Genomic DNA, 24,613 nt, shown 5'->3' with positions numbered 1-24,613 from the left:
GCTAGCCCCTGCTTTAAAAAAGACAGTGAGCTTCTGGAAAAGGTTCAGAGAACGGCGACTAAGCTGATTCCCGGAATAGCGAAGCTTCCGTATGAATCTCGACTGGCCAAGCTGAACCTTTTCCCGTTGTCATATCGCAGAACCAGAGGCGACTTGATTACAGTCTACAAATTGCTTAGTGATAAATTCGCACCTGATATGCCCTCATTTTTCTTGTCTTCCAAAACAGAGAATTTACGAGGACACTCCAAAAAAGTTCATAAGCCGAGAACAAACTACTTGTCAGCTGACTATCAACTTTCCCATTGAATCATCAACGAGTGGAATTCACTACCTCAGCACGTGGTTGAGGCTCCATCCGTCGACTCTTTCGAAAGAAAGTTGGATCAACTGAGAGACCACCATTGCCAGGACTAACATAGGCCATCGAGCCTCCTGTCCTTCCCAAACTGAAACTGAAACTAGGACACCATATTTTTGACTTGTGACCTTGAGGATGTCCTCTTCGAAGCTGACATTCCATAACAGGTGTGTTTCTGCTTGCTTCCTCCATGCTGTCAAATTAGTGAATTCGCCCTCAATACTATTCAGGAGCGGTGGCCAAAAATTTTATCTCAGCTTATCGACTCGATCTACCGGAATCGTGAAACGTATTGTAACGATGCTCGTCAGGTCAGTTACAATAGGTTCTGACGCATATTTTCTTAGGACATATCCGACAAGTTAAAAGAACTAACGCGACGTATTTGTCACTTAAGATATGACATAATGACGAACAAACCAATCACACTCTTATCGTTCTCACCTCTTGGTTCTACTGAGTTGGAACTCTGGAATCACTTACTGTCTGTACAAGGAGTTAAACTTAGACAATCAGAGGACACAAAATCTGAAGGTCTACACATGTGCTGGTATGATCTTCCGTGGCTATTCGCTGAATGCTATCTTTATCGTCGTGTTGTCGATGTGGTTGTGCAAAGGTGAGTTTGGAACCATGTATAGATTAATTTTTAGTGGTCTAAGTGAATTTGACCCTTTTTTCGTAAAAAAGAAACATTGCTTCAAAAAGGCTGGACCTTTCATAAATTCTATCCTTCACTGCTTGACAAAACTGTCAGATTTACCTCCTGAACGAGCGTTCAACTTTTTCATAAATGTGGGTAACATGAAATGTATAATATTTTACTTCTTCAACTGTGAATTTTGTTATTAAATATATAGAAAAACTGCAAAGGTCATGAAGCTAGACGGATTTGGGTTAATGTGGTATACTAAGCATGAATTCAGCAAATGTCATACGATTGTACGTTTGGGAACTGAAAATGCACAATCACTTCGTATGAGTCTTAATTTAATTTGCAATGGATTTAGTTATGTTTGTGGAAAATTTGACCGCTCTTGGTTATCATATGTATTTTCTGTACAGATTGCCTTGATATTGCCATTTCGTCACAATTTTGTGTGGAATCGGTAAAATGTTGCTGGCAGGGTAATCTCAGACGAGCATTTCAAATCTAATTAAGATTCATATCCTTCACAGGTAAATAGCTATCTGGGTCCTTTAGTGGTTAACGCGTCGAGGGTTTGTATTAAAATGTCTTGGATTCAGTTCTCGGAGTGGATATCAATTCTGAGATTCAGGTTCATCCAGCTAACGAGTCCCAAATAAAGTCAAGTATGCACTTTGGACGCCACTGCTAGTTCAATCCTACCTATTCTATGTTCGCTCCAAACAGGTCATCCCAATCTATTGTTGTCCTCAAGTTAGTACTCTTATCACATTCAGACTTCCAAAATATGAGTTATCATCATTACGATATTACAGACCGTCTTAAGGCTTCGATCATACTAGTGACTTGTCTCCATCATTGGTGCATTTAGTATGTAGTGATAAACTGGGAATCCCATTCTTATGATTAGTGTTGCTGCTAATTCTCTAGTGAGTCATGCTTTGTGTAGTTTCTTAAAGAGCTTTTATGCACTTGGGCTAAGAAGTTTAAATTAGATTCAACAACAGCTGAACTAATTACCAAATTTAATCCACTGAGGTCATGCTATGGTATCAATAATTTCCTGCCTCCAGTACACAGTGATAAATAGCGTCAAGGAAGTCTATATTCAAGTGATCGAAAACGATGGATCGTAGCACATTATCTACCCAACTTCTTAGTCTAGGCTACAAAATTCTAGTGGGAAGACAGTATCACTTGTGAATAGGTGTATATAAGTGACACCATGAACTTTAGTCCGTTTATTCATTATTTATCATGTAAGTCGTCCACAGTATATCTTTAAAGATTCGGTAAGTCCTTCGTGCAAATACCTTTTTCCCCATTACCATATATATTATATTACCAGTAGGGCCGAATATGTAGTTTAAATTATTCTTATAGTGAAAAGGACTTAATTTTCTTTTCCAGCAATAATCATGTGTGGGTCACACTGCAAGCATGATGATTAATGACCCCCCGGTTTCTGAAACTGAAGTAACCGGAGAAAGGGTTGAACCAAGGACTTGGCGACTAAAATCCGAATATCTTAATTACTTACCCGCTACTCTACAAAGTTCAGCTACTTTTCATGCAGTCAGGTTGTATAAATGCGGTTTTCCTCGACGATAAATACGCGCTCGAAAAGTGGAAGAAGGAATGTCAGTTGCCACAACTTAACATTCTATTGACTTGCATTTCCAACTTGGGTAGAAAAATCATACTTAATGCGACAGCTCCATTTGTTTCCCAGGAATAAGAAAACGCACTTGACTAAGGTTCAACGCTAAAACGATACCGATAAATGTTGTATTGACAAAATAACATATGCAAAATACATCTTAACCTTTACATGAAGAAAAACAGTGGCTATTCGACCTTTCTGAAAACTAAAACTTATTGAAGGTGTAGACTAACATCGTACCTAATCATACTCGTTATACTATATTTAAGTTGTTCTCTGTAAGCCAATCAAGAAAGCTAAATGCTGCTTTTCATGTCATAGTCTAGACAGATATAAGTATAAAACAAAGTATTTGTGTTTGTCCACGTTTTCAAAGTTAGAAACATAGTGATAAGGTATTAATAAGACCGAAAGCAGAGTTGAACACGATAATACCAGTATTAAAGTGGAAACTAAGTACATAAAGTAAACTTTAATAACGATTAATGAAGTTAGTGTGTAACTCAATATAGGCTGAAGATGGACATGTCTAACACGTTTCAACTACTTCCGTTTGGCAAGGTTCGTAACCGATTGACCATCTTTAAAACTCAATATCTAGCGTCAATATCACTCGGTGGATTAAGGTTATGGAAGCAAAGCTTCGAAATCACCCATAATCAAATCTTCATAGGCGGTTGCTAAGTTAGCAAAAATGTCCATTCTTTTTAAAGAGATATTTATGAACTTATATTCTAGCCTTATTATTTATGTCGGCTGATGCAGTAGGATGAATCTACAATTAGATTTTGATTTAAAATTAAGCAACGTCTAAGTTTGTTCACCTGATTATTGATTCAATGTACTACTTATTGCAGAACAACTAACAAAATAGGTCTTTGCAATTTATTTTAAGTATTTGAGTGTTTAGAGCTGTATGTGGATGGGTTTTAACACCCTTTTCATGAAGATATACATACTAAGTTAGTGTCATGTTGAATACCATTCTTAGTTGCATTAGTGTTTGTTAGGTGACACCTGAACTAAGGATAGGGAATGAAACAGTCGAACGCGTTGACAATTTCAATTATCTCGGAAGTCTAGTCAGCCCTAATGGGTTGGTGTCTGACGAAATCTCTGCACGGATTTGAAAAGCTCGTCTGGCTTTTGCCAACTTACGTCACCTATGATGAAGGCGAGATATCCGTCTATCAATTAAAGGACGAGTATACTGCGCGGCAGTTCGTTTTGTTTTACTTTACGGCTGCGAAACGTGGCCATTAAGAGTGGAAGATACTCGTAAGCCATTAGTATTTGACCACAGATGTCTTAGAAATATTGTTCGCATCTGCTGGGATCACCGGGTAAGTAATAGTGAGGTTAGACGCAGGGTATTAGGGAATGATGGTAAATCAGTTGATGAGGTTGTGAATCTTCGTCAAATCAAATGAGATTTGTGTGGCGCATATGTATCTGGTTCCCCCATGGACCAATATCTATGTGTTCAAATAAATGAATAAAAATCATCTTGTGCTAATGAGGTATGGCAACTTGGACCGATGCACATATGTGTCTGGTTCTACCTTTTAGCTGACTGATTGAGGTGACAAATTATTATGATTACTCTCTTAGATACTGGTTGTTGTGTTACAAGATACCAATATGAAGAACCTTCTGAATGACAGTTCTTCATGTAGTGGCTTGTTTTTATGGATCATCTATTTGGGATGTTAAAGTGAGGATCAGTAAGTAACGTGCAATGCTACTGTATAGCCCATTGACAGCTACTCACGAGACTGGATTATCAACCCAAACCCGGGAATAAGCTAATATCAAAAGAAAACACAGACGTTCAGCAGAATGAGTAAGCTAACGTGTTTATACATAAAATATTCAGTGAAAAATAAACATGAGTTTTCATTTAATAAATAAGGAATGAAAATATGTTTTGCAGGTTTCCCAGTACCTAATGTTCTATAGACTTAAGCGTTAAGTCCGATTCTTACTCGTTATATCACTCTCTTCTGAAGTTTTATACGTAGGCTGCTTTCCTCCTCGTTATTTGTTTACTAAAACCAATCGGTCGTTACTCTGTGAATAAATGACTTCTGGAAGCTTTCGGATATTCAAATTATCCGCTACTGTTTTTTGTAGATTGTCGTTTACTCTAAGGAATCACTGTCATCCAACAAATTATATGATAAAATACGAAACATACATCCATTTGTGTTCAGTGACTATTTTAATGTAATCATGTACACTTTGTGGTCAGCTTCTATCAGTAAAAACATAAATATATCCCTATTTCCCATACTTCTTTTATGCTTATTCCTCATATAACATCAAGTCGGTAATCTATTACCAAATATTATTGTATGTGCTGTTACATTTCTAGGCTTCTTTATGGGCCAATGAATTTGATTTATCACTTCATCCTGATGGCGATTTTCAACAAATTGAATTCGACCAAATTTCGGACTTTATCAAGCGTGTTGAGAAGCAGTTAGTTGTAAATGATGGTGATGCGCTGGATCAATTCTGTAAAAACTTCTCAGATCATGTGAATTCAAGGAATCCTAATCATAAACTTCGTGTAGCTATTATACTTGATAATTCAGGTCCTGAACTAGCTGCAGATCTATGTCTTGCAGAGTATCTCCTTACAAGTCACATTGCTGACCATGTATCATTTCATGGTAAAAGCATTCCATGGTTTGTATCAGATGTCACTGGCAAAGATTTTAATTGGCTACTAAATATGAATATTTTGGAGTTGGAGGGTGCTAACAATGATCAATATGCCCATTTGGTTTCAAAGTGGTCTGAAGTCTGGCGAAAACGGATTCAAGATAGCAGTTTTCGCTTTGAAACTCCGTACTTTTGGACTACTCCCTGCACATATGACGAGATCGAAGTAGTTGACGCTTCACTTTACCAGGATTTATCAAGAAATTATGATTTAATAATATTCAAGGTAGTTATATTTGACAAAGGTGGTTAATATCTAACATTTTTCAAGTAATATATATTCATACACTAGAAGTAAGCAAAAATAAAGTACTTTGAACCGTGGGGATGAAGAGTTGTGACATATCTATCCTCACAGTTTTACCTACCCGCTCAATGTATGCAGTAGTTAATAAGGTTTCCTCTGACAGATCATAGTTAATACAATGCTTAGCATGCATACTTTTTTCAGGTTGTAAGTGTATGATACTGTTTGTTTCCAACTACTATTTTTTTTATTAGTACTAGATAATGACGGAATTCTTAATATTGTTTCCATTTTGTTTTATTTTCTTCAAAGGGTGATCTTAATTACCGCAAGCTTTTAGGTGATCGTCAGTGGAAACCTGACAACCTAGACGATAAGATTAATGCCTTCCATCGAGTGCAGATTGGTAGATCACCAAGCTGTACGTGTTCAAAGAAGTTAGAAGATCCAAAACTCGGAGACCCAATCACCGATTGCTCATGTGGACCAATGGTTGTAGCTCTTCGAGTTGCGAAATCAGATGTAGGTGTGGGTGTGGATCATGATCGTCTTATCGAGCTGCAAAATGAAACAAAGGAATGGTGGACCATTGGCAAATATGGTTTCATTCAAATTATTTCTCCTATTGTTTTCAGTGCTTCATGAATCAATATATGACATGACTTTCTATATCATAGATCACCTATTTTCTGTCCCCATTTTACTCGCTCTTTTCGATACTTATTTATCATATGCGCTCGCTAGCATTTATTTTTAGGTTGAAGTAAGGAAAAAATATAATATTAGTCCAAAATGTATATTTTTGACATGATTATTTTGGTTCTTTATTTTATCGATCTAGGTCGTTGCTGTAATATCCAGTTTCCCTATTTACTATATCAAATATCATTTTCGTAGTCTGAATCAGGAATTTACAATTGATACTAAATATGTAATGATCACTGCGATTAGTTCGTTATGTAATATAACTCTCAAGTCTCTGTATTTTAAACGTATATGCTATAGGCTCGTAGCTTTAGATTGCAAGGTTTCAGTGATTTTTATAACTTGTAACCGCCGATTAGAGAGCAGTGACTTATCGCTCGGACCAATGACGCGTAAACTCGTATGAGCAGCCTAGAGTCCTGATTGGTCTCGCTTTCCGCCTAGCCTAGCCAGTTGAGTCCAGAACACCAATCTCAGCCTCTGAAACATGAATCACTATATTTCAAACACACTGAGTTTATATACCAATCAAACAGACCACAACGTACCAATAAAATATGAAACAACATTTGTACAAGAATTAGCCAGATGTGGCTGTGAATGAGGGAGGTAGTAATTAATATACTGGGTATAACTCAAGAATGGCAGATCGTATAATAATAGTTTATGGGTCGAAATAAAGCCTATAACAAAAGGAATATGAATATGCATAGTTTAGATACTTAATAATTATACAATAAAAATATACGTTTAGTATTGGTCCACAAATGGATCACCAAAAGTTACCATTCATTATTCTTGTCGGGACATAACAGTGATAGCCTAAATCTTTGAAAAGTATGGGTTTAGAGGTAGTTTCTGGAGTACTAGTAGGTGAACTATGGGACCTGATCCATTATAAAACTTTGGCTTCGTTCTAGTCACGAAGTGGTAGACGTAACCACCAATTATGTGTGCTGCGTATTCATTCATTACATTAGCTATCCAACCAATCGCATCTCAGTCGAAACCAACCAGAAGGTAGTTTAATAAATCCATTAAGTGGTCATGTAATCGAATGAATGGTTGGTAATGAAGGGATGTTAAAATAACTAAGCGTTACTTGGCCGCGACAAAACATACTGTAGTAGTCAGGCGTATTAAAGTGGACGATGGTCGTGGACACGTGGGTAAATTGAACTGAATATAAATGAGGCGAGTTATCATGTTTAACTAATTCGTCAGACATTGCAGATTTCCTCTACCGAATCTGAGGTAAGCATAGTAAGGAAATCCAAGGACCACACTTATTCAGAATATCATCAGCCTCATCTAAATATCATGGACGTAGGACAAGTTTGAATCGCTGTACATACTAAGTAAGTTATCAAGAATGTGGAATAAAGTGAATCTTTATATATGAATTATACCTAATATAGGACAATATTACAGTACTCTTGATTCTGGTGACGAAATTTCGTTTTCAGTGAAACCGATGGGAATCTGTACATATTTCTTGGGAAAGAAATAGTCGCAGTAGTGATTTATGGTTTCCGAAATATTCGCTTTGGTTTTTTTTTATTCACTCCAATAAAGTGTTGAGCGTATTCCACTAGTAATATTCCCGAACAACTTAGTAATTGGTTAATAGAAGCAACACGTTGATTGTTTTTGTCTGATCTACGATCGACCTAGCGTTGCAGCCACGAGCATACTTGGAGCCATGCAAGTTTTCAAGGAAAACTGCAATTCGGTGTGATTCTTCACATAGTCTAACAAATCGCTGAGCTTCAACGGTAATAGATCGAATAATCACAAAATATGTTCACTGTGGTTAACATAAATCAGCAATGACACTAGGTTTAGATGTTACATTGTGCTTTTTAGCGAATCCCTACATTATAGATTCTGTAAAGTAACACTTCAGTACGATGAGTATTTTTTTAGCGGAACAGGAAAAATAAACTTGGTAGAGTGAAATATATTCATTTTATTTTGTCTCCTCCATAATGTGCTTGCTAAGGCAGCGACTCATCCGCATAAGAACTAGCACAACCGGGCTCTCGAGGTCGTATATACCATACAATATCGTATTATTTGTGTGAGGGCTGCGACACATCCTAGGTGCCTAGAGCAAGGAAGGTGGTTTCTTGGGGGCCCACTCCCTAGCTTTCGACATAGAGACGACGCCAGATGATGCTTTCCTATGGTAGTGGGTGACCTTAAGTAGGTTCATGCGCTGTTCCTCCCCTCGGGATCCTCTAGCCCATGTGTACTATCGGTTTGGAATCAAGCTTTTCCAGTTGCTTTAGTTGAACCATCCGTATCCACTAACCCCTCTCAAATTCCGAAGTTTTGCTTTTGATCCTTTGACATTCATAAACAATACACTGCGTGAGGGCAGTGAGTAGGACTTCCGTGGCAGAGACTATAAACTCGTAACTGTACAAAAGCATTTCAAATAAGAAGCCCAGTCCCATCTATCTTCGACCATACCAGGACATTTGAGGGGGGGGTAAATAAACGACTGGACTAAACGACCGAATTAATTGCAATTCGACTGATCGAAAATACATGAAACGTGGAATCGTTCAAAAGTAAATAAAACCATTTCTAATTTATACATGGTCAGATTATAGTCTGAAGAATTAGAAGAAAGATTTAACCAAAAGGACTAACTGTATTAGTAATGTGCATGTCAATGTCGAGTTTATAGAAGTTAATGAAGAGGGAATGAAGCTTCACGTAGATGAAGTAATTTAAAATTATTGGGTTGTCAAAAATACTTTTAACAAGAACCAATATTGCTATTATTCAAGCTTAGATATAGTCTCTTTATAGACACTAAGAGATGCCTGAAACAAACTCGTATAAAAATGCTATTGCGAAACTAAGAAAGACAACGAAATAAAGAAATAATTCCATCTAGTGAACTACGTTTTTCATTTATTTCTGTCGTACTGTAATAGAACAAAACTCCTCCCGAATCACTGATTTATTTAGAAATCAAATATTCTATCACAGTGCTAACAGTTGAACCAATATTGTATATTCAGAGAAGGGTGTATCTTTAGTACCATTCATTGTTTTAACTGTAACAGTTTGAATTTCATTCTCAACTCTCATGGTATCATACTGGTAGTTAGGAAATAAGAATAACGAAGCCTATATTTCCTGTGTTTTATTTCATATGAAAGTAGGAGACGTGTGCTCTTGAGATATCTTAAACTACAAATAAATAGCCATTTATAGATCTTTATTTAGTTTAATGTATTTCTAGATAAATAAGCAAGCCCTAACTTGGAATCTTGAAGGGAAGCAGAAAAGAGGAAGGCCAAAGAACAGATTACGTCGGGAAATAGAAACAGATATGAAAAGGATGAATAACAACTGAGAGGAGCTGGAAAGGATTGTCCAAGACAGGGTTGGATGGAGAATGCTGGTGAGCGGCCTATGCTCCTTCACGAGGAGTAACAGGCGTAAGTAAGTAATTTCTAGATAAATAAAACAATAAAGCTTAATTTTTTAAATGAAAAACGTCTAAATATGTTAGCCGTGATTAAACTGATTTGAGAAGCACTCAGAAAATAGCTAAGATTCAAAATTGGTTACATTTTAAATGTAAAAATATTTATTATTGTTCTAAAGAATTTTCTTCAGAGTAATATATTTAATTTGTCTCTTCTGTGATATTTTTATATCAAAGTACTTACAAGAGAAGTAGTTTCATAGTTATCCAATGTTTGTACTAAATGATAATTGTTGTATACATTAAAAAAATGCTTAGTTTTAATTACAATACAATACTTTCATATCTGTCACTGTTTTATTTCTTACTAGAGTGATGGTCTATTTATATATACTAGAGTACGTTTTGGACTAATCTGAGAGTCGCTAGTGTGTACACTGAATTCAATATTACTACTCAACACATGTAGCCAATATAGTATAGTGATTTGCTAAAAGGTTTTGAAATCACATTATGCTCAGCTAAACATTATTTCAACTATTGTGAGGTAACAAATATCACAAGAGTACAATTCAAAGCAATATATTGTCCTATTACATGTGTTACTCTAATCTACACAATGACGATTTTTATATTTTAAGTACCAGAGTATCGTAATTCACTTGATAGTTACTAGTGTTATACGTTTATAAAGATTGATGGACTTTTTTATAGTATACATTACAAACTGACCTTAATTAGACATATAAGGTCAGTTCGTGGTGTAAACTATAAAAATATTCGATAATAATGACAAAAATAATAGAAAAATTTGGCATAATTCAATTAAAATTGTATTTCAATAAATTTATCAACAATCATATGTTCAAAGGAATCTTGGTAATTTGTGATAAATTAACGACAATATCATGTGTAAGTCACCCTGAGAACATAAAATAATAGCGATACAGATGTATTTTCACTAAGCTAAAACAATTCTTCCTTAGCTAGTGATTGTAAGAAATATTGCAATGTTTATCTTAAATTATGCGAAGTGATCAATAAATAGTGATAAGTAAATCAAGTTATCTAACTTGAAAGTACCCTGATTCTTATGTTAAGGTTAAAGATGGAATGTATTCTTTTCATCTACCATTCCACCTCCAAGATGCATAATTTATTTGGAACTAGTCACTGAACTTATTATACGTAACATAACAGAAATATTGATTTTATAGGTATCGTTATCAAGGTTTGACTTGATAATTGAGCATTGGGTAAATTGTTATCAATAAAGTAATTAATTAATATATTTGTAATATCCCAATGAGTAGAAAAATTAGATTTTCTGACTCAGTGACTCAGTGTAAGCCACTTTTTTTATTCTCTGAAAAAGTGGCTTACATTAAGTCACGAAATGTCAAAAAATCTAATTTTTCTACTCATTGGGATATTACAAATATATTAATTTATTTATTTAGAAATATTAATATTTTAAAACACACATTTTCATGGCTTGAATTTGAACCATATCTGACTTCTTTATGTTAATGCTATCACTCACTTAGTTACGCCTGCTACTCCCAATGGAGCATAAGGCCGCCGACCAGCATTCTCCAACCCACTCTGTCCTGGGCCTTCTTTTCCAGTTTCACCCAGTTCTTGTTCATTTTTCTCATGTCAATCCACATTTCCCGGCGTAATGTGTTCTTTGGTGTTCCTCTTTTCCTTTGACCTTGAGGAATACTATCAAGTTTATCTTAAATCTTATGTTTTCTTGTCTTCAAATAAAGCAGACAATGTGAACATCTGTCTGACAAATCAAAGCAGTTGAGGCTCAAGTATGTTTCCTACTTCAACATTCATATATTGTACTAATTGTAAAAAAATGAATAATGTTTGTTAGGAATTCCTAAAACGTGCATAACATATTTAATATACAAAAATGTAATCGTGTCAACAATTGAAATGTTACATGTTTGATTGATAATCTACCATTGATCGGAAAATCAACTTCTGGATTATCATTATTAACTCTTTAAATGTTTGCCATTATTATAAATATAATTGGTTAATACATTAAAACAAATGCTCTTGATTAAATTTTTATGTCTGGATTCATTCATTTGTTCATCATTTAATTCTCTATTAAAATGAATATATATACATCAACTATTCCTAATAAGCCAAGATTTTCATACTATGGATAGTATTGATAAAACAACAAACGACATCAATATATCTAGAAAATTGTTTTAAGTATGTAATCATTGTCCAATATTTTTGTGTTTTTTTTGTTTTGATAACTGTGATTATCTTCCTCATGAATAGACTAATGTTTTACTAAAATCTATTTTATTCAAATCATATCAAGTTTAAAAAAATTAATATTCAAACAAATTAACTAATTCCTATTTCAAATTGATTCTTGAACAATATCAACAACAAACCATGTAAGTTTGTTTTGATAACGCGTTATGATAATAATAATGATAATAATAGTAATAATAATAATAATAATAATAATAATGTTTGATGTTCATTTGCTTATAATTACAAAGTCGTTTATTAACAGGTAATATATTTGTAATATATTTGTTCGCTGCATCGATGCATACTGGTCCTCTGAAAATGCATTGAATGTTCTAGCACCTGTAAGTGTATCTCATTCCACAAGTGGTATTATAGGAACTTTAAATGTTTAGCTATTTTTATTAGTGAATTCTCTAAGTAAAACCACCTACTTGCTGTCACTTTATGTTAACACCGTCCCTAGCAAGTTTAACTAATTTGAATAACATCAACAGTATATCACTGTGTCACATGACACACGCATTAGGTAGACCTGATTGACATAATTTGGTAATTACTGTTTTGTTGTTCCGTGCTCTCTGTTTTCATTTTACTTTCTCTAGATGTAGATAATTATAATTTATTCCATCTGGCACACGAAATGACCTTAAATACACCGTTCATAACTCAACAGGCTGTCCATTTAAGAAATATTAAAAATTCCCGACTAATGCATTGGATCGCTGTAATACATGTACTACCTAAACAATTACTGAACTAGTACACTTAAAACTATCTTATATCACATCTTTATTCTCTACATCTAATGTTACTATTTATATCAAATTGATCATGCCTGTAAACTGGCATGAATTCCATAATTATTATTTTCAGGATATATAAATTATTATTATTATATATGAGAATGATATGGTCAAATCGTTTTTCTCCCTTCTTATATGTTAATTAGTTTATCATCAATGTCAAGACAAACATTCAATGAATTTTTAGCTGGTGCTATTGGAGGTAAGTATATTCAATAGATGAATATTATTGATACTTTTATTTTGAAATGGTGTAATTTAACAGAAATTTTAAATAATTGAGAATTTTTTGTTTTTGATTTTGTAATGTATTTGATTGTAACATTTTTGTTTTCAAAATTTATTTAAACGGTATCCATGTCATATAATTTTACAGTTAACATTAAAATGAAAACTGTGTTAGAATAAAATGAATTGTTAAGCTAATCATAAGAGATCTTCAATCTAATGAGGTTATGAATCAATTTCATGTAAGTAATTTAAACCCATTATGTAATTATGATTTTAAATATCACAGGTTGTGTAAGCAGTTGACGAGAACCAACGAAATAAAGAAATGAATTCATGCTATTCCGCTAGAATGTTTGTTCTTGCTCTTTTCAAAATTTTTTCACCATTGAATGGTAAATCATAACCATATTTAATCAGTTTTTATTTGTTTAGTCTGACAGCATTTTTGTATTAACTTATGTAATAAGTTTACTTATTGCCTATGTATTTGAATATGTTTACTGATTTTCTTAATGAAAATATAACAAATATAAAAATTACTCGTTAAGACATTTGATAAAATGTAGTAAGTAATAGTTATACAAGGATTTATTTCAATCAAATATGAATTAGGATTAAAAAATGATCAAATGAATTATTTCTCAGTGATTATTCATTACATCATTAGATATGGTTAACTTCAATCAGATAAATTGAAATTCTGAAAAGAGCAAGAACAAACATTCTAACAGATTAGCATGAATTCATCTTTATTTCGTCGGTTCTCGTCAGCTGCTTATAACCTGTGATATTTAAAAAATCATAATTACATAATGGGTTTAAATTACTTACATGAAAGAGTTTGATTGGAAGTTATATTGAAGACATATTCGTATAGTATAGCAAGGGTATAAATAAATTTAATAGACTGAATATTTTAAATATATACCTTATGTGATGAAAGAACATTGTGACAACAGTTCAAACGGTTAGAAATAAGTAAACATTGATAGGAATAAAATGAGTAGAATTCAGTTGATAAAATAAGATTAATAATTTCGTAGTTGGAATAAAACTCGGTAATGTGATAAAAGTGCAAGGCCTTGGTGACTAATATTCCTTCGCTGTATCTTAATATTTTTTCTTTTTCTTTAAACAGTTTCTTGCACTTATCACATAATTGCGTTTTATTCTAATTATCTTCGAAATTATTAATCTTAATTTATCAACTGAACTCTTCTCATTTTATTCCTATCAATGTTTACTTATTTCTAACCGTTTGAACTGTTGTCACAATGTTCTTTCATCACATAAGGTATATATTTAAAATATTCAGTCTATTAAATTTATTTATACCCTTGCTATACTATACGAATATGTCTTCAATATAACTCCCAATCAAACTCTTTCATGTAAGTAATTTAAACCCATTATGTAATTATGATTTTTTAAATATCACAGGTTGTTAGCAGTTGACGAGAACCAACGAAATAAAAATGAATTCATGCTAATCTGTTAGAATGTTTGTTCTTGCTCTTTTCAAAATAATAAAGGGAACTATGTTTATGAAATTGAAATTCATTGACTATTTCAATATCATAGAACCACAAATTTTATATGAGAATCACTATAGATGATATTAAAATGTAATGTTCATTTCAAAATGATTTATTATTCATATATATAATACCATCTTCTCATATATAAATATTCTGTTTATACAGACTGTTTATATAAATTTATTTAAAAGTTTTGATTAGTTACACGAAACAATCAATCAATAATTCAATATACGACTGATAATTTTCATATAACTTAGAAATTGATTCTATTTAAAAATCGATAACCATCAAAAATCAATAGAAATGAAGAAAGTTTATTATTAAATTTTCAATTATCCAGTGAAACTCTTCATTAAATTGTTTTGTTTTTTGAAAAAAAGCATAAAAAAGATAAAAATGTATTCGATAATCTCATGGATCTGTGCTCATAATAATAATAATAATAATTTGTCTAATGATTCACATTTTTTTAAACACATGATCATATTATTTATCAGTGATTATGTCGTGACCTTAAGCCTGGCTAGTTGTCACGTGACTTATCGAAATATGACTCATTCAGTTTTAGTATTGTGCTAAACCATCGACGTTCGACCCGGTATGAGCAGCCTAGAGTCCTTTGTTCGCCTAATCTATCCAGTTGAGTCCAGAACGCCAATAACAGCTTCTACTATGCGAATCATTTATTTCAAACAGATCACATCACACCATAAAATAGGAAATAACATTTATACAAGATCAAGTCAAAAAGTGCTGTGAACGTGGGAGACTATAATCAATAAATCGAACATAAAAAAAAGACAAACAGTAAACCGTATAATAATAATAATCTATAGGTCAAAATGAAGCTTATAATAGGAGGAATAGAGATGTACATAATCTAGGAATATACATATAATATTAGTCCATTAATAGTTCTCAGAAGTTACCCGTAATTTAATCTTCACTAGGATATAACACATTAGTTATTGTAGTTACTACTGATCATGAACACAATTTGATTACAAATTCAAAAGTAATTTGTTAATTTTAGTTTTATTTCTAGTAAATAAACGTATTCTCTATTAAGAAATGGTAATATGGCTGATGAATTATCTGTATTATTTTGCTATTCACTCAGTATTCAACAATCCACAGTATAATCATAAAAATTAGTTCATTGATCTAACCAATGACCATCAATTAAAATCTGAAAAATAAACAAATAAAATTCTTAAACTCATTAGTAGTATCATCTGTGATTTTTGATTACGATAAATGTAGTGACTGATTAATTACATGCATTACATATTTTGCTGATTAGTTGAAGTTAGACATTAACACCGTTGGATACCGGCTCAGTGGTCTAGAGGTTAAGCGTTCGGGTGAGAGGTTGATAGGTCCTGGGTCCGAGTCTCGAGAGGCGTGGTCGTGGATGTGCACTGCTGAGGAGTCCAACAATAGGACAAAATGGCCGTCTAGTGCTTCTAGGTTTTTAATGGTGGTCTAGCTTCAACTGACTCATGATTTCAATCTGTTAATTGAATATTGTCAATCTTTTCTGTATGTAATTTGCCTTTATGAAAAATAATTCTTTAGTTCAAATTAAATGTACAGTATGTTTTTCACAATGGTTAATTAGTAAATGCTTTACGTAAAAACACAAACTTAATTTATTTCAAATAATAAAACAATTTATTCTATGATCTCATGGGTATATTAAAAATTGAATTATTTCTATAGGTTATAAACAACAATCATAGCTGAATAATGTAAATTTATCTATTTCATAAATTCTTTACAACGTAGAATGGATAATAAAAATTATCCAAGAAGGCGATACTTTATATTGTATTCACAGAAATACCTGGATCAAAGTTATAGATAACATTGGATTAGTTTGGCAAAAAGTGTAAACAATCTAGAAGAAATTTTAAGTATAATCTATAAAGTTGACTATTCACAGATAAAATAGATGAAGAGATTAAGATAGGAAACTGTAAAACATTATATATATATATATATATATATATATATATATATATATATATATATAATATGACAAACGATGTCATAGTATTACAGAACATCATCCGTCGTGGTTAAACAAAGGACAGGTAAAAGTGATTAAAAGTTCTATTCTCTCTCACTTGGTTGGCACAAGTCATCAGGTTGAATTGAATAAAGCTTTTAAGGTTATCTACAATATCCCATCAAATTTGCCACATGGTTTACAGGTGCGCCTTTTGCACATTGCGGAAGCCATCGCAATCCATGCATTCAAAAGAGATTTATACAACCACTTTCGCTGCCTTGGCCATTGATATAAGATTTCCTTCAACAGAACTATTTTTCATACTTCTTCCACTTGGTTTTTTTCTTTAAAAATTTTTGTAATTTTGTTTTTGTGATTTTTGAACTTTATAACTCCTCAACTACTATTCTATTGATCATCCATTATAAAATTCTGTTCCTTCTCTTTTTCATATATTACGCAACGTAGCAACTTCTTGATTTAATAATTACTTTGAATATTAACAATCCTCTTTCTTCCAAATACTCAATGCTAATTTAAATGTCATTATGTAATTTCGATAATGATATTAGAAGACGAAGATTATCAGAACTATGTGATATATTAGCACAGTACATTTCGAACAATCTGGTCACACATATACTTGTTAAAAGCATTTATATATAAAAAATAAAAGGTCAACCAGACAGGAAACGGGGCAAGAGGAGATAAGGATAATAATAAGAGTAATAATAATAATAATGTGAACACAAAGCGAAACCTAATCACTCTGGATAGTAAGTCAATATTACCAGGGTAGGCTTAAGGTTAGAACAAACTGTTTTTGAACACACAAAGGGGGTTTGAATTTTCGTATGACTAAGGCTTCAATAAACCTTAGTATACGCCCTTTTACACTTTTATACAACACTACAAAAGCTGAATTTAGATCAATCTTGTGACCTGTTTCAATTATATGTTTAGAAATAGAGGATGATGGTTGTTTATCCTCTGTTCTTATTGGGTCACTTGACTGTATTTGTTTCTGAAGCCATTTGGGTACATGTCCACTCACCCTAATGTTGAGATCACGATTACTCCTCCCTATGTATGTGTGACCACACACACATTTAAATTGGTAAACACAGTGAGATGTGACGCAATCATTTCCATGTACTTTAGGCTTTGAATGAAGCATCCACTTTGTTCTTTCTTTGATGATGACCTTTGCTGAGCAATAGGTTTTATTGATCACATAGTTCTGATAATCTTCGTCCTCTAATATCATTATCGAAATTTATCAAAGGGACTAATTGTTTTAAATTTCTTAAAAGAGGACTCCCTGCACATTATGTAATTATTACGTAACGTATCCACTCGATGAGTATTATATCATTATTGTAAATCATATATATATTAGTGTAGAGCCATGATGAACAACTAATTAAAAAGAAATTTCTTCGCTTAATTCGTTCCTTCTTTATTTACCAAATGGCAAAGTGGGAATTTTCACTACATAATAATATGTTTTTCAATATCTCTCACTGGTATTAGAATAAGGATGGAGTAAAACTATATGTAATTTCACAAGGAATTTACATTTAATCATAAAAAAAGTGTAGTAGAATTGTATAATGTTTCTTTTTTATTTCTCAAGGATTAGCTGGCTTAACGGTTGGTCATCCAATGGATACTGTCAAAGTTGTTATGCAAAGTTCGTCGAGAAATTTAACATTTAAAGAAGCGACTGATTCGATTCTTGAAACCGGACTAGTAAGTTTAAATATGAGTTTAGCGAGCAGTCTTTTAAAAAAAATCATTACTACGTAAGAATTTAGTGTTTCATAACTGAGTCGAAAGATTGTGTATTTAATGGTGAATAAACGATCTCTTGATTATTGATCATATATTTGACAACTAAATACGATGGTATAATTTAATGATAATAATTAACTATTGACGGATGTTTATATCAGTTGATCAGTTCAAAGTTGTCTAATTTTGATGAGTTGGCTTTAAGGTCAGCATTAATTAGTTGTCTGTTAATGTAGTAACAAGCAAACAATTGTATTTTAGTAGTTGAGTTCGTGAGTCCATTGAAGTTAGAACACCATGGAATTGTATGTATTACTTTCATTTAACTAAAGTGATGCTGAATGTATAAAATGCCTAATTTCTTTTAAGTAGTGGACAATCTAACAAGTTGTGAAGTAGTTTTCTTATTTTTTACAATGTTCTACTATGATAGAGAATAATACACGAACTTTAATCAGCTAAATAAATATCTTCATGTATCGAAATTTAGTCTAGTCAATACAACATTTAAAGTGATTAATTATTTTAAATTGTATATACCGTCTTTTTCTATTTCTTTTAACATTAGAGACGATTTTTTACTGGGCTTGCAATTCCGTTTTATTCATATGGATTTATCAATGCCGTAGTATTTACTGCATACAAAGAGTCACTAAGTATATTTGATGCAACTGGTCAGTCCCCATTTGCAAATGCTATGGCCGGTGCTATATCAGGAGCTGTACAATTGATACCAGCTGTTCCAGTTGAAGTTATTAAAATACGACAACAATCCATAGCAAGTCATCCAGGTAGATTGATGTATTTATACTAATGCTTTATATTCAAAAATATATATTTGAAATTTTCACGTCATTTTTAATTATCATAGTTATTTCGTAGCATAGTAGGTTGTGAATAGTTTGGAGTTTTATATCACTGACCGATCTTAGCCAGATAACCACTGAAAATGAAGAGGCTCTGGGTTGATTTCTTATCCTGGTACGATAGTCCTCTGTAATGAACATCCATAACCCCACCAGGGATTAAAGTAAGACCTCAACGTCTTCTGGTCAGCTCTTAACCTTTTTATATTTGAAAAAGAACAAATACTTGTAGTGTATTGGGATTCGTTTGATGTGGCTGTTATTATGGGAGCAGTGATATTGTCTGGTTCGATTACTGAATAATTCGCTAGATATCTTTAGAACAGATGACCTGATTTACCAATGACCCAATGACCGATGAACAATGACCGAGATCTTAGTACCTATTGTTCCTTGATCCACTTCCAACCCAGTGTCAAAGTAGAGGACAAGTCAGCAAGCATTTTTACAGTCCCAACTAATACAATGATACGGAATAAATTCTTGATAGCACAACAAAATAAACATAAAATTGTGTGCATAAATACACTATGAATGAGAATGAACTAAGTAACTGATCAGTAATTAGTTAATAATAACTTTGTACATATTGTGTTTGTTTATTTGCTTAACAGGTGAAAAACAACTGACTGCTAGAAAATGTATTCATACCATTTTACGTATGCAAGGATTTACTGGATTTTACTCAGGAACAATTATTCAAGCATTTCGTGATATTCCAGGACTGACTGCTTATTTTTATGCTTATTCTGAATCAATAAAAATAGGAAAACATATTGGTTTGTCAACATTTTGGTCTGCTTTTATTGGTGGTGCAATAAGTGGAGCATTATCTTGGTGTGTTTCAATGCCATTTGTAAGTTAATAAAAATGGTTACGTATCTATAAGGAATTTTAATTTCCTATTGTTGATATTAGGGATAGTAATTAATCATTCCCTATTGGTATACGTTTATCTTGAGTGGATCGTTTAGATATCGCTATTTTCCCGTAAGTTTTGGTAAAATTGTATTATCCTCAACAGTGGTATTCAGGATATGAGTTTCGTTCTATTTAAGACTGTAGATATTAAATTCCTCTATATCTGACTCCAATAAATAGTATCCCGTTAACTGAGTATTTAACGCATGCTAAATCTCCTACTAGTATTGTGGTGTGTGCTACTTATATTGACATAAGTAGTAGATGATGTTAGTCGTGAACAGAATGTCTGGCAGTAGAGAGACAAGAGGATCGAACAGTAAAGAATGGAAACAGAATGCAACTTGTGTGAAAATGCAAGAACAATGAAGTCTGAGTCATTATGAGACAATTGATGGACATTTTGCAAATTACGTATTTACTATTTGATTGTTAGATTTTAATAACAATTCCTGTAATTTTGTGTTAACTACAGTCGATTGTCCCAACTCATGTTCTGTTCACTATAGTATTATGGATTTACTCGAAATTATGCAAAAGCTTGAACACCAATTGTAGAGATAGTTCATTGTTAAAGATCAGTGAAATCCGCAAGCGTGCAGAAAACAAACACAAGGAGAAACGAGTAAATGATAAAAATCTCTGTAGATACCTATAAGTGTTAATTGATTGTGGATAAATTATCGATTGTCTGTGTGTTACAACCAATGAGAGAATAGATTAAAGATTGATGTGCAGACATGCGATCAATCAGACTCACACATAAATTTACATAGTGGATTAAATGCCTAAATTACAATGAGCAGACAAATAGTACATTATCAGGAGAGTTTTTGTGTGGATATTATAGAAATTTTAATAGTTGAGATCACGAGTCAGTTGAAGGTAGACCACCATAAAAAACCTGGAAGCACTAGACAGCCATTTCGTTCTATTGTTGGACTCCTCAGCAGTGCGCATCCATGACCACACCTCGCGGGATTCGAACCCAGGACCTATCAATCTCTTACCCGAACGCTTAACCTTTAGAACATTGAGCCTGTATTCAAAGGAATTAATGTCTAACTTCAACTAATCCACGAAATTGAGCGACACATCCGCGATTGTCTTCAGTGAGTTACTACCTCACAACAGATTCGACTGAACTCCACTGGTCACTGTTTCTCACTAGAACTACAGGAAATACCCCTTGAAGCCAGTCACTAGTGAGCAATAAAAATAGTTAAATGGGCTTACTACATGACTCGTTACTAGTTTGTACTTGTATTCCGGTCTTGATATTCACACTGTACCTGTCATTTCAAACCCCCTTTAGTTATATATTAAGCCCATTAATCCATATAGCTACTAGTTTGTTCAATAGTTATGGAGTTATCTATGTACGGATCTTAAATAGAATGAAACGTACGTTTCCTATCTAACTACTAGCCACAATCCGATTTCACTAAGGATGAATACGTATGTTTTTTTGTTGTTGAAAAAAACGAAATGAAATTTATATAAAATAAATCTGTGGTCGATAAATATTTTTAGACTGAATAAAGAATAAACGTATCAATGAAACTAAATCTAGTAAAATAATTGGAACATGGAATATATATTTTTTTACTGCTTCCGGTTACATAAAAAATGTACATCATTGTTGTTTTACCCGATTAGAAAATTTAAAATAGTTTACATTAAAGTGATATAAAAAATTTAAAAAAAAACAACACATTATTGAATATAAATTCACTTGGTATTATTTGGCTTGTATCTTCCCATTGAGGTTTAAGATTGCAATTGATCAGTGTGTTATCGGCATATGTGCATACTGTGAGTATTGCCTCGGTATTGCCTTAATTCACAAGCTTTTTGTAAACAATGATGGATAGTGGCTAGTAGTGGAGTCCAGGACGCGCGTTTCCTCCTATTATTGAATATAATTTGAAAATTATTTATTGATAATTGAATTGATTTGATAGGTGAAATGTTTAAAATAAAATTTATGGGGAAAAATAGAAAAAAAATCAATATTAAATGAACTTTTATAGTACAGATAGTCTTTTTTAAATAAAACAAAACAAAAATATCAGTATAGGGGTTGTGGAGATTGTTAAGTTTTTGATTGAGATCATGAACCGATTGATGCAAGACCACCAGGTTTTCAATGGTGGTCTAACATCAATCGGTTCATGATCTCAATCAAAAACAAAAATAATTGGCTTTTTAAAAAATAAAAACAAATAGAAAATAATGTTTCAACATTTTGTAGTGATTAGGAGGAGAAGAAAAAGAAGGAAGAAACTATAAATATCAAATTCTAATTGTTTTAGTATAGTTTATTCTAGGCCATGTAGTTGTTGATAAAATATAATAAAATATTAAGAAGTGTTTTTAAACAGAAACTCAAAACGTCTGGTAGACTGCTGAAAATCAGAGAGCAGTAAAAATTCCTCATAAAGTAGACATTAAAAAAACCTATACAAAACTGAACTTTAGATGTTTATTTATTTATTTCTTTTTTGTGGTGACCATTGGATCAGTGCCAAATAGTTGACATTTTCCAGATATCAGTTTTAAAATAGGAATCATTTTATGATAGTTTGATTAACTTGAATGTTTGTAATTAATGAATTTTTAATGATTCATGATACTGACTACACATAGAAGATATGGTCTGAAAGGATGAATATAATGTATAAAATAATTTATTTTAGATAGACAGAAATTAAATGTATCTAGGCCCCCAAGAGTGATTTCTAGATGCTTCTAACTTTAGCTCTTATCTAGATAGTCTGCACCTACCTCCAGAGCTTACTTCAACGGTCAGTGTTTAGATGGACTGATCCTAAGTCCTTGTTTTAGATCCCGCTAGTTTTCTTCCAATATAGTCTTATACTGGTTAGCAGTGTACTTCAAGGTAGGTGTTAGTATTGTTTAAACAAAGCATGTTTTAGGCATCTTGATCAACAAATGATATAGTATTTGACTTATTATATATTCGAATTCAATGTTTTGTTGTAAAGTGAAACAATATCTATTAGAAGCCATTTATGAAGATTGTACAATCCAAAGTTAGCTTTCATCACGGGATGATATCAACTACAACATTCTTCTAAACCAGGTTCTGCTGACTGATCTTGGTAATCCAGTGCTGTAAAAGCTTCACATCTGATCCTGTATGGAGTCAAGAATAAGTAGTTCTAAGTTACAAGAAATAAATAACTTTACAGTGTTCAATGGTTTTTAATGATTCCCTAAACAATTTCAATCATTGATTAAAACTCGTCTCTAAATCAGTTAATCCGTTAAATTATTATGGATAAACTTGTTTAAGTTGTTATAGATATCTTTGAACTACGTAAATATCAATTATTTAGAAAAAATCTTATTACCGTACAAGTCCCTACTTTTTATTCGACAAATCTTCACCGAAAGTACTCCATAGATCTTAATTATTAATCCATTATTATTGATTTACAATTTTAGGACGTAATAAAAACAAGACAACAAGTTGGTAATGGAATCACAATTACGAATGTTCTAAATACACTATTAAAAGAAAAAAGCTACAAAATATTTTTCCGTGGATTTAACGTTGTTATCACTAGAGCATTTGTAGTTAATGCATGTACATTCGCTGTCTACGAAACAGTTTATGAACATCTTAAAAAATATTAGTGATATTGGAATTTGTCTTATTTTTGCTGCTCAATGCGATTGTTTTTATAAAGTTTGGAAAATATTTTATTGAAAAGATTTATTATTCAGATTGTTAGTTAAAAAGATTTGGTTTGTTATTTACCGATAAAGTAACTGATATAAATTGAAGTAGCAAAAAGCCTAATGTCATGGGTTACTAAAAAACCTGATAAAATTAACACTCATTTCTTATCGAGGGTTATAAACCAGTATGAGGAATTAGGATTATGATTTAATGTTGATGGTTAGGGTAAGGAATTAGACTTAGGGTTTCTATCACGAAACGAAATCAGCTATAATGCCAAAATCATATTTAACTATGTAGATGAATGAATTTCGCTCCAAAATTCAAGACCTGTTATCCTAGATCTGATTGGTACGTCCATAAATTAAAGTCTCACCATTTATAGTTCTCTTTTGATACTAGTAGGTTGGTGAACTTCATCACTCTGCCGTAACCTGAAGGTCATCCTAAATTATAGTTTTACGATTTCAATTAGGTACTGGCACAAACGTATTGAGGTAATCATCAATCTGTTTACATTTAATTCAAATTTATCCTCTCAAGTGAATCTGTTTATATAGGCTTCAAGTACACAGTCAACTAAATCTTATTGGATAGGAATACAAATCTATAAAGATAACTTTTCACTAAACTATAGCACTT

The 24,613-nt window shown here is 32.5% G+C and overlaps 3 protein-coding genes across 5 annotated transcripts in view; 2 read left to right on the top strand and 1 right to left on the bottom strand.

Moving 5' to 3' along the window:
• Nucleotides 1–461: 461 nt before the first annotated feature.
• On the top strand, nt 462–9,911 carry ARMT1_1 (Protein-glutamate O-methyltransferase). Of its 3 annotated transcripts, XM_051214919.1 has the most exons (6): nt 462–528; nt 567–672; nt 709–980; nt 1,015–1,156; nt 5,048–5,626; nt 5,960–6,440. In XM_051214919.1, the coding sequence occupies exons 1-6, from the start codon at nt 497–499 to the stop codon at nt 6,290–6,292; spliced, it is 1,464 nt and encodes a 487-aa protein (XP_051068104.1). In that variant the 5' UTR covers nt 462–496; the 3' UTR covers nt 6,293–6,440. The 3 variants fall into 3 exon arrangements, with proteins under 3 accessions (XP_051068104.1, XP_051068102.1, XP_051068103.1); XM_051214917.1 differs by having other exon boundaries at nt 1,222–9,911; XM_051214918.1 differs by having other exon boundaries at nt 567–980.
• Nucleotides 9,912–11,912: 2,001 nt separating this feature from the next.
• Nucleotides 11,913–24,080, top strand: BAC2 (Mitochondrial arginine transporter bac2). Its single transcript, XM_051214916.1, has 6 exons — nt 11,913–12,232; nt 13,042–13,097; nt 18,318–18,433; nt 19,044–19,266; nt 19,956–20,197; nt 23,734–24,080. The coding sequence occupies exons 2-6, from the start codon at nt 13,052–13,054 to the stop codon at nt 23,923–23,925; spliced, it is 819 nt and encodes a 272-aa protein (XP_051068101.1). The 5' UTR covers nt 11,913–12,232; nt 13,042–13,051; the 3' UTR covers nt 23,926–24,080.
• NF1 (Neurofibromin 1) overlaps nt 15,056–24,613 on the bottom strand; it is a 117,765-nt gene continuing 108,207 nt past the window's right edge. The window contains exons 51-52 of the mRNA XM_051214913.1: nt 21,998–22,171; nt 15,056–15,856 (exon numbers count right to left, since the gene is read on the bottom strand). The gene's annotated coding sequence lies outside the window, so the exon portion shown is untranslated. The remainder of the gene's footprint in view (nt 15,857–21,997; nt 22,172–24,613) is intronic.

The sequence above is a fragment of the Schistosoma haematobium genome, chromosome 2 (assembly GCF_000699445.3).
Source record: "Schistosoma haematobium chromosome 2, whole genome shotgun sequence".
Taxonomy (NCBI): Eukaryota; Metazoa; Platyhelminthes; class Trematoda; order Strigeidida; family Schistosomatidae; genus Schistosoma; species Schistosoma haematobium.
Note: the sequence above shows the minus strand (reverse complement) of the source record. Positions and strands in the feature narration are given on the sequence as shown.

Bases quoted from the DNA above. Each gene is read 5' to 3' on its own strand.
- ARMT1_1 (XM_051214919.1), top strand. From the start codon at position 497: ATGTCCTCTTCGAAGCTGACATTCCATAACAG. The intron at 529-566 runs GTGTGTTTCTGC...CTGTCAAATTAG, and splicing joins AAGCTGACATTCCATAACAG to TGAATTCGCCCTCAATACTA. The intron at 981-1,014 runs GTGAGTTTGGAA...ATTAATTTTTAG, and splicing joins GTCGATGTGGTTGTGCAAAG to TGGTCTAAGTGAATTTGACC.
- BAC2 (XM_051214916.1), top strand. From the start codon at position 13,052: ATGTCAAGACAAACATTCAATGAATTTTTAGCTGGTGCTATTGGAG. The intron at 13,098-18,317 runs GTAAGTATATTC...TTATTTCTCAAG, and splicing joins TTTAGCTGGTGCTATTGGAG to GATTAGCTGGCTTAACGGTT. The intron at 18,434-19,043 runs GTAAGTTTAAAT...TTTTAACATTAG, and splicing joins CGATTCTTGAAACCGGACTA to AGACGATTTTTTACTGGGCT.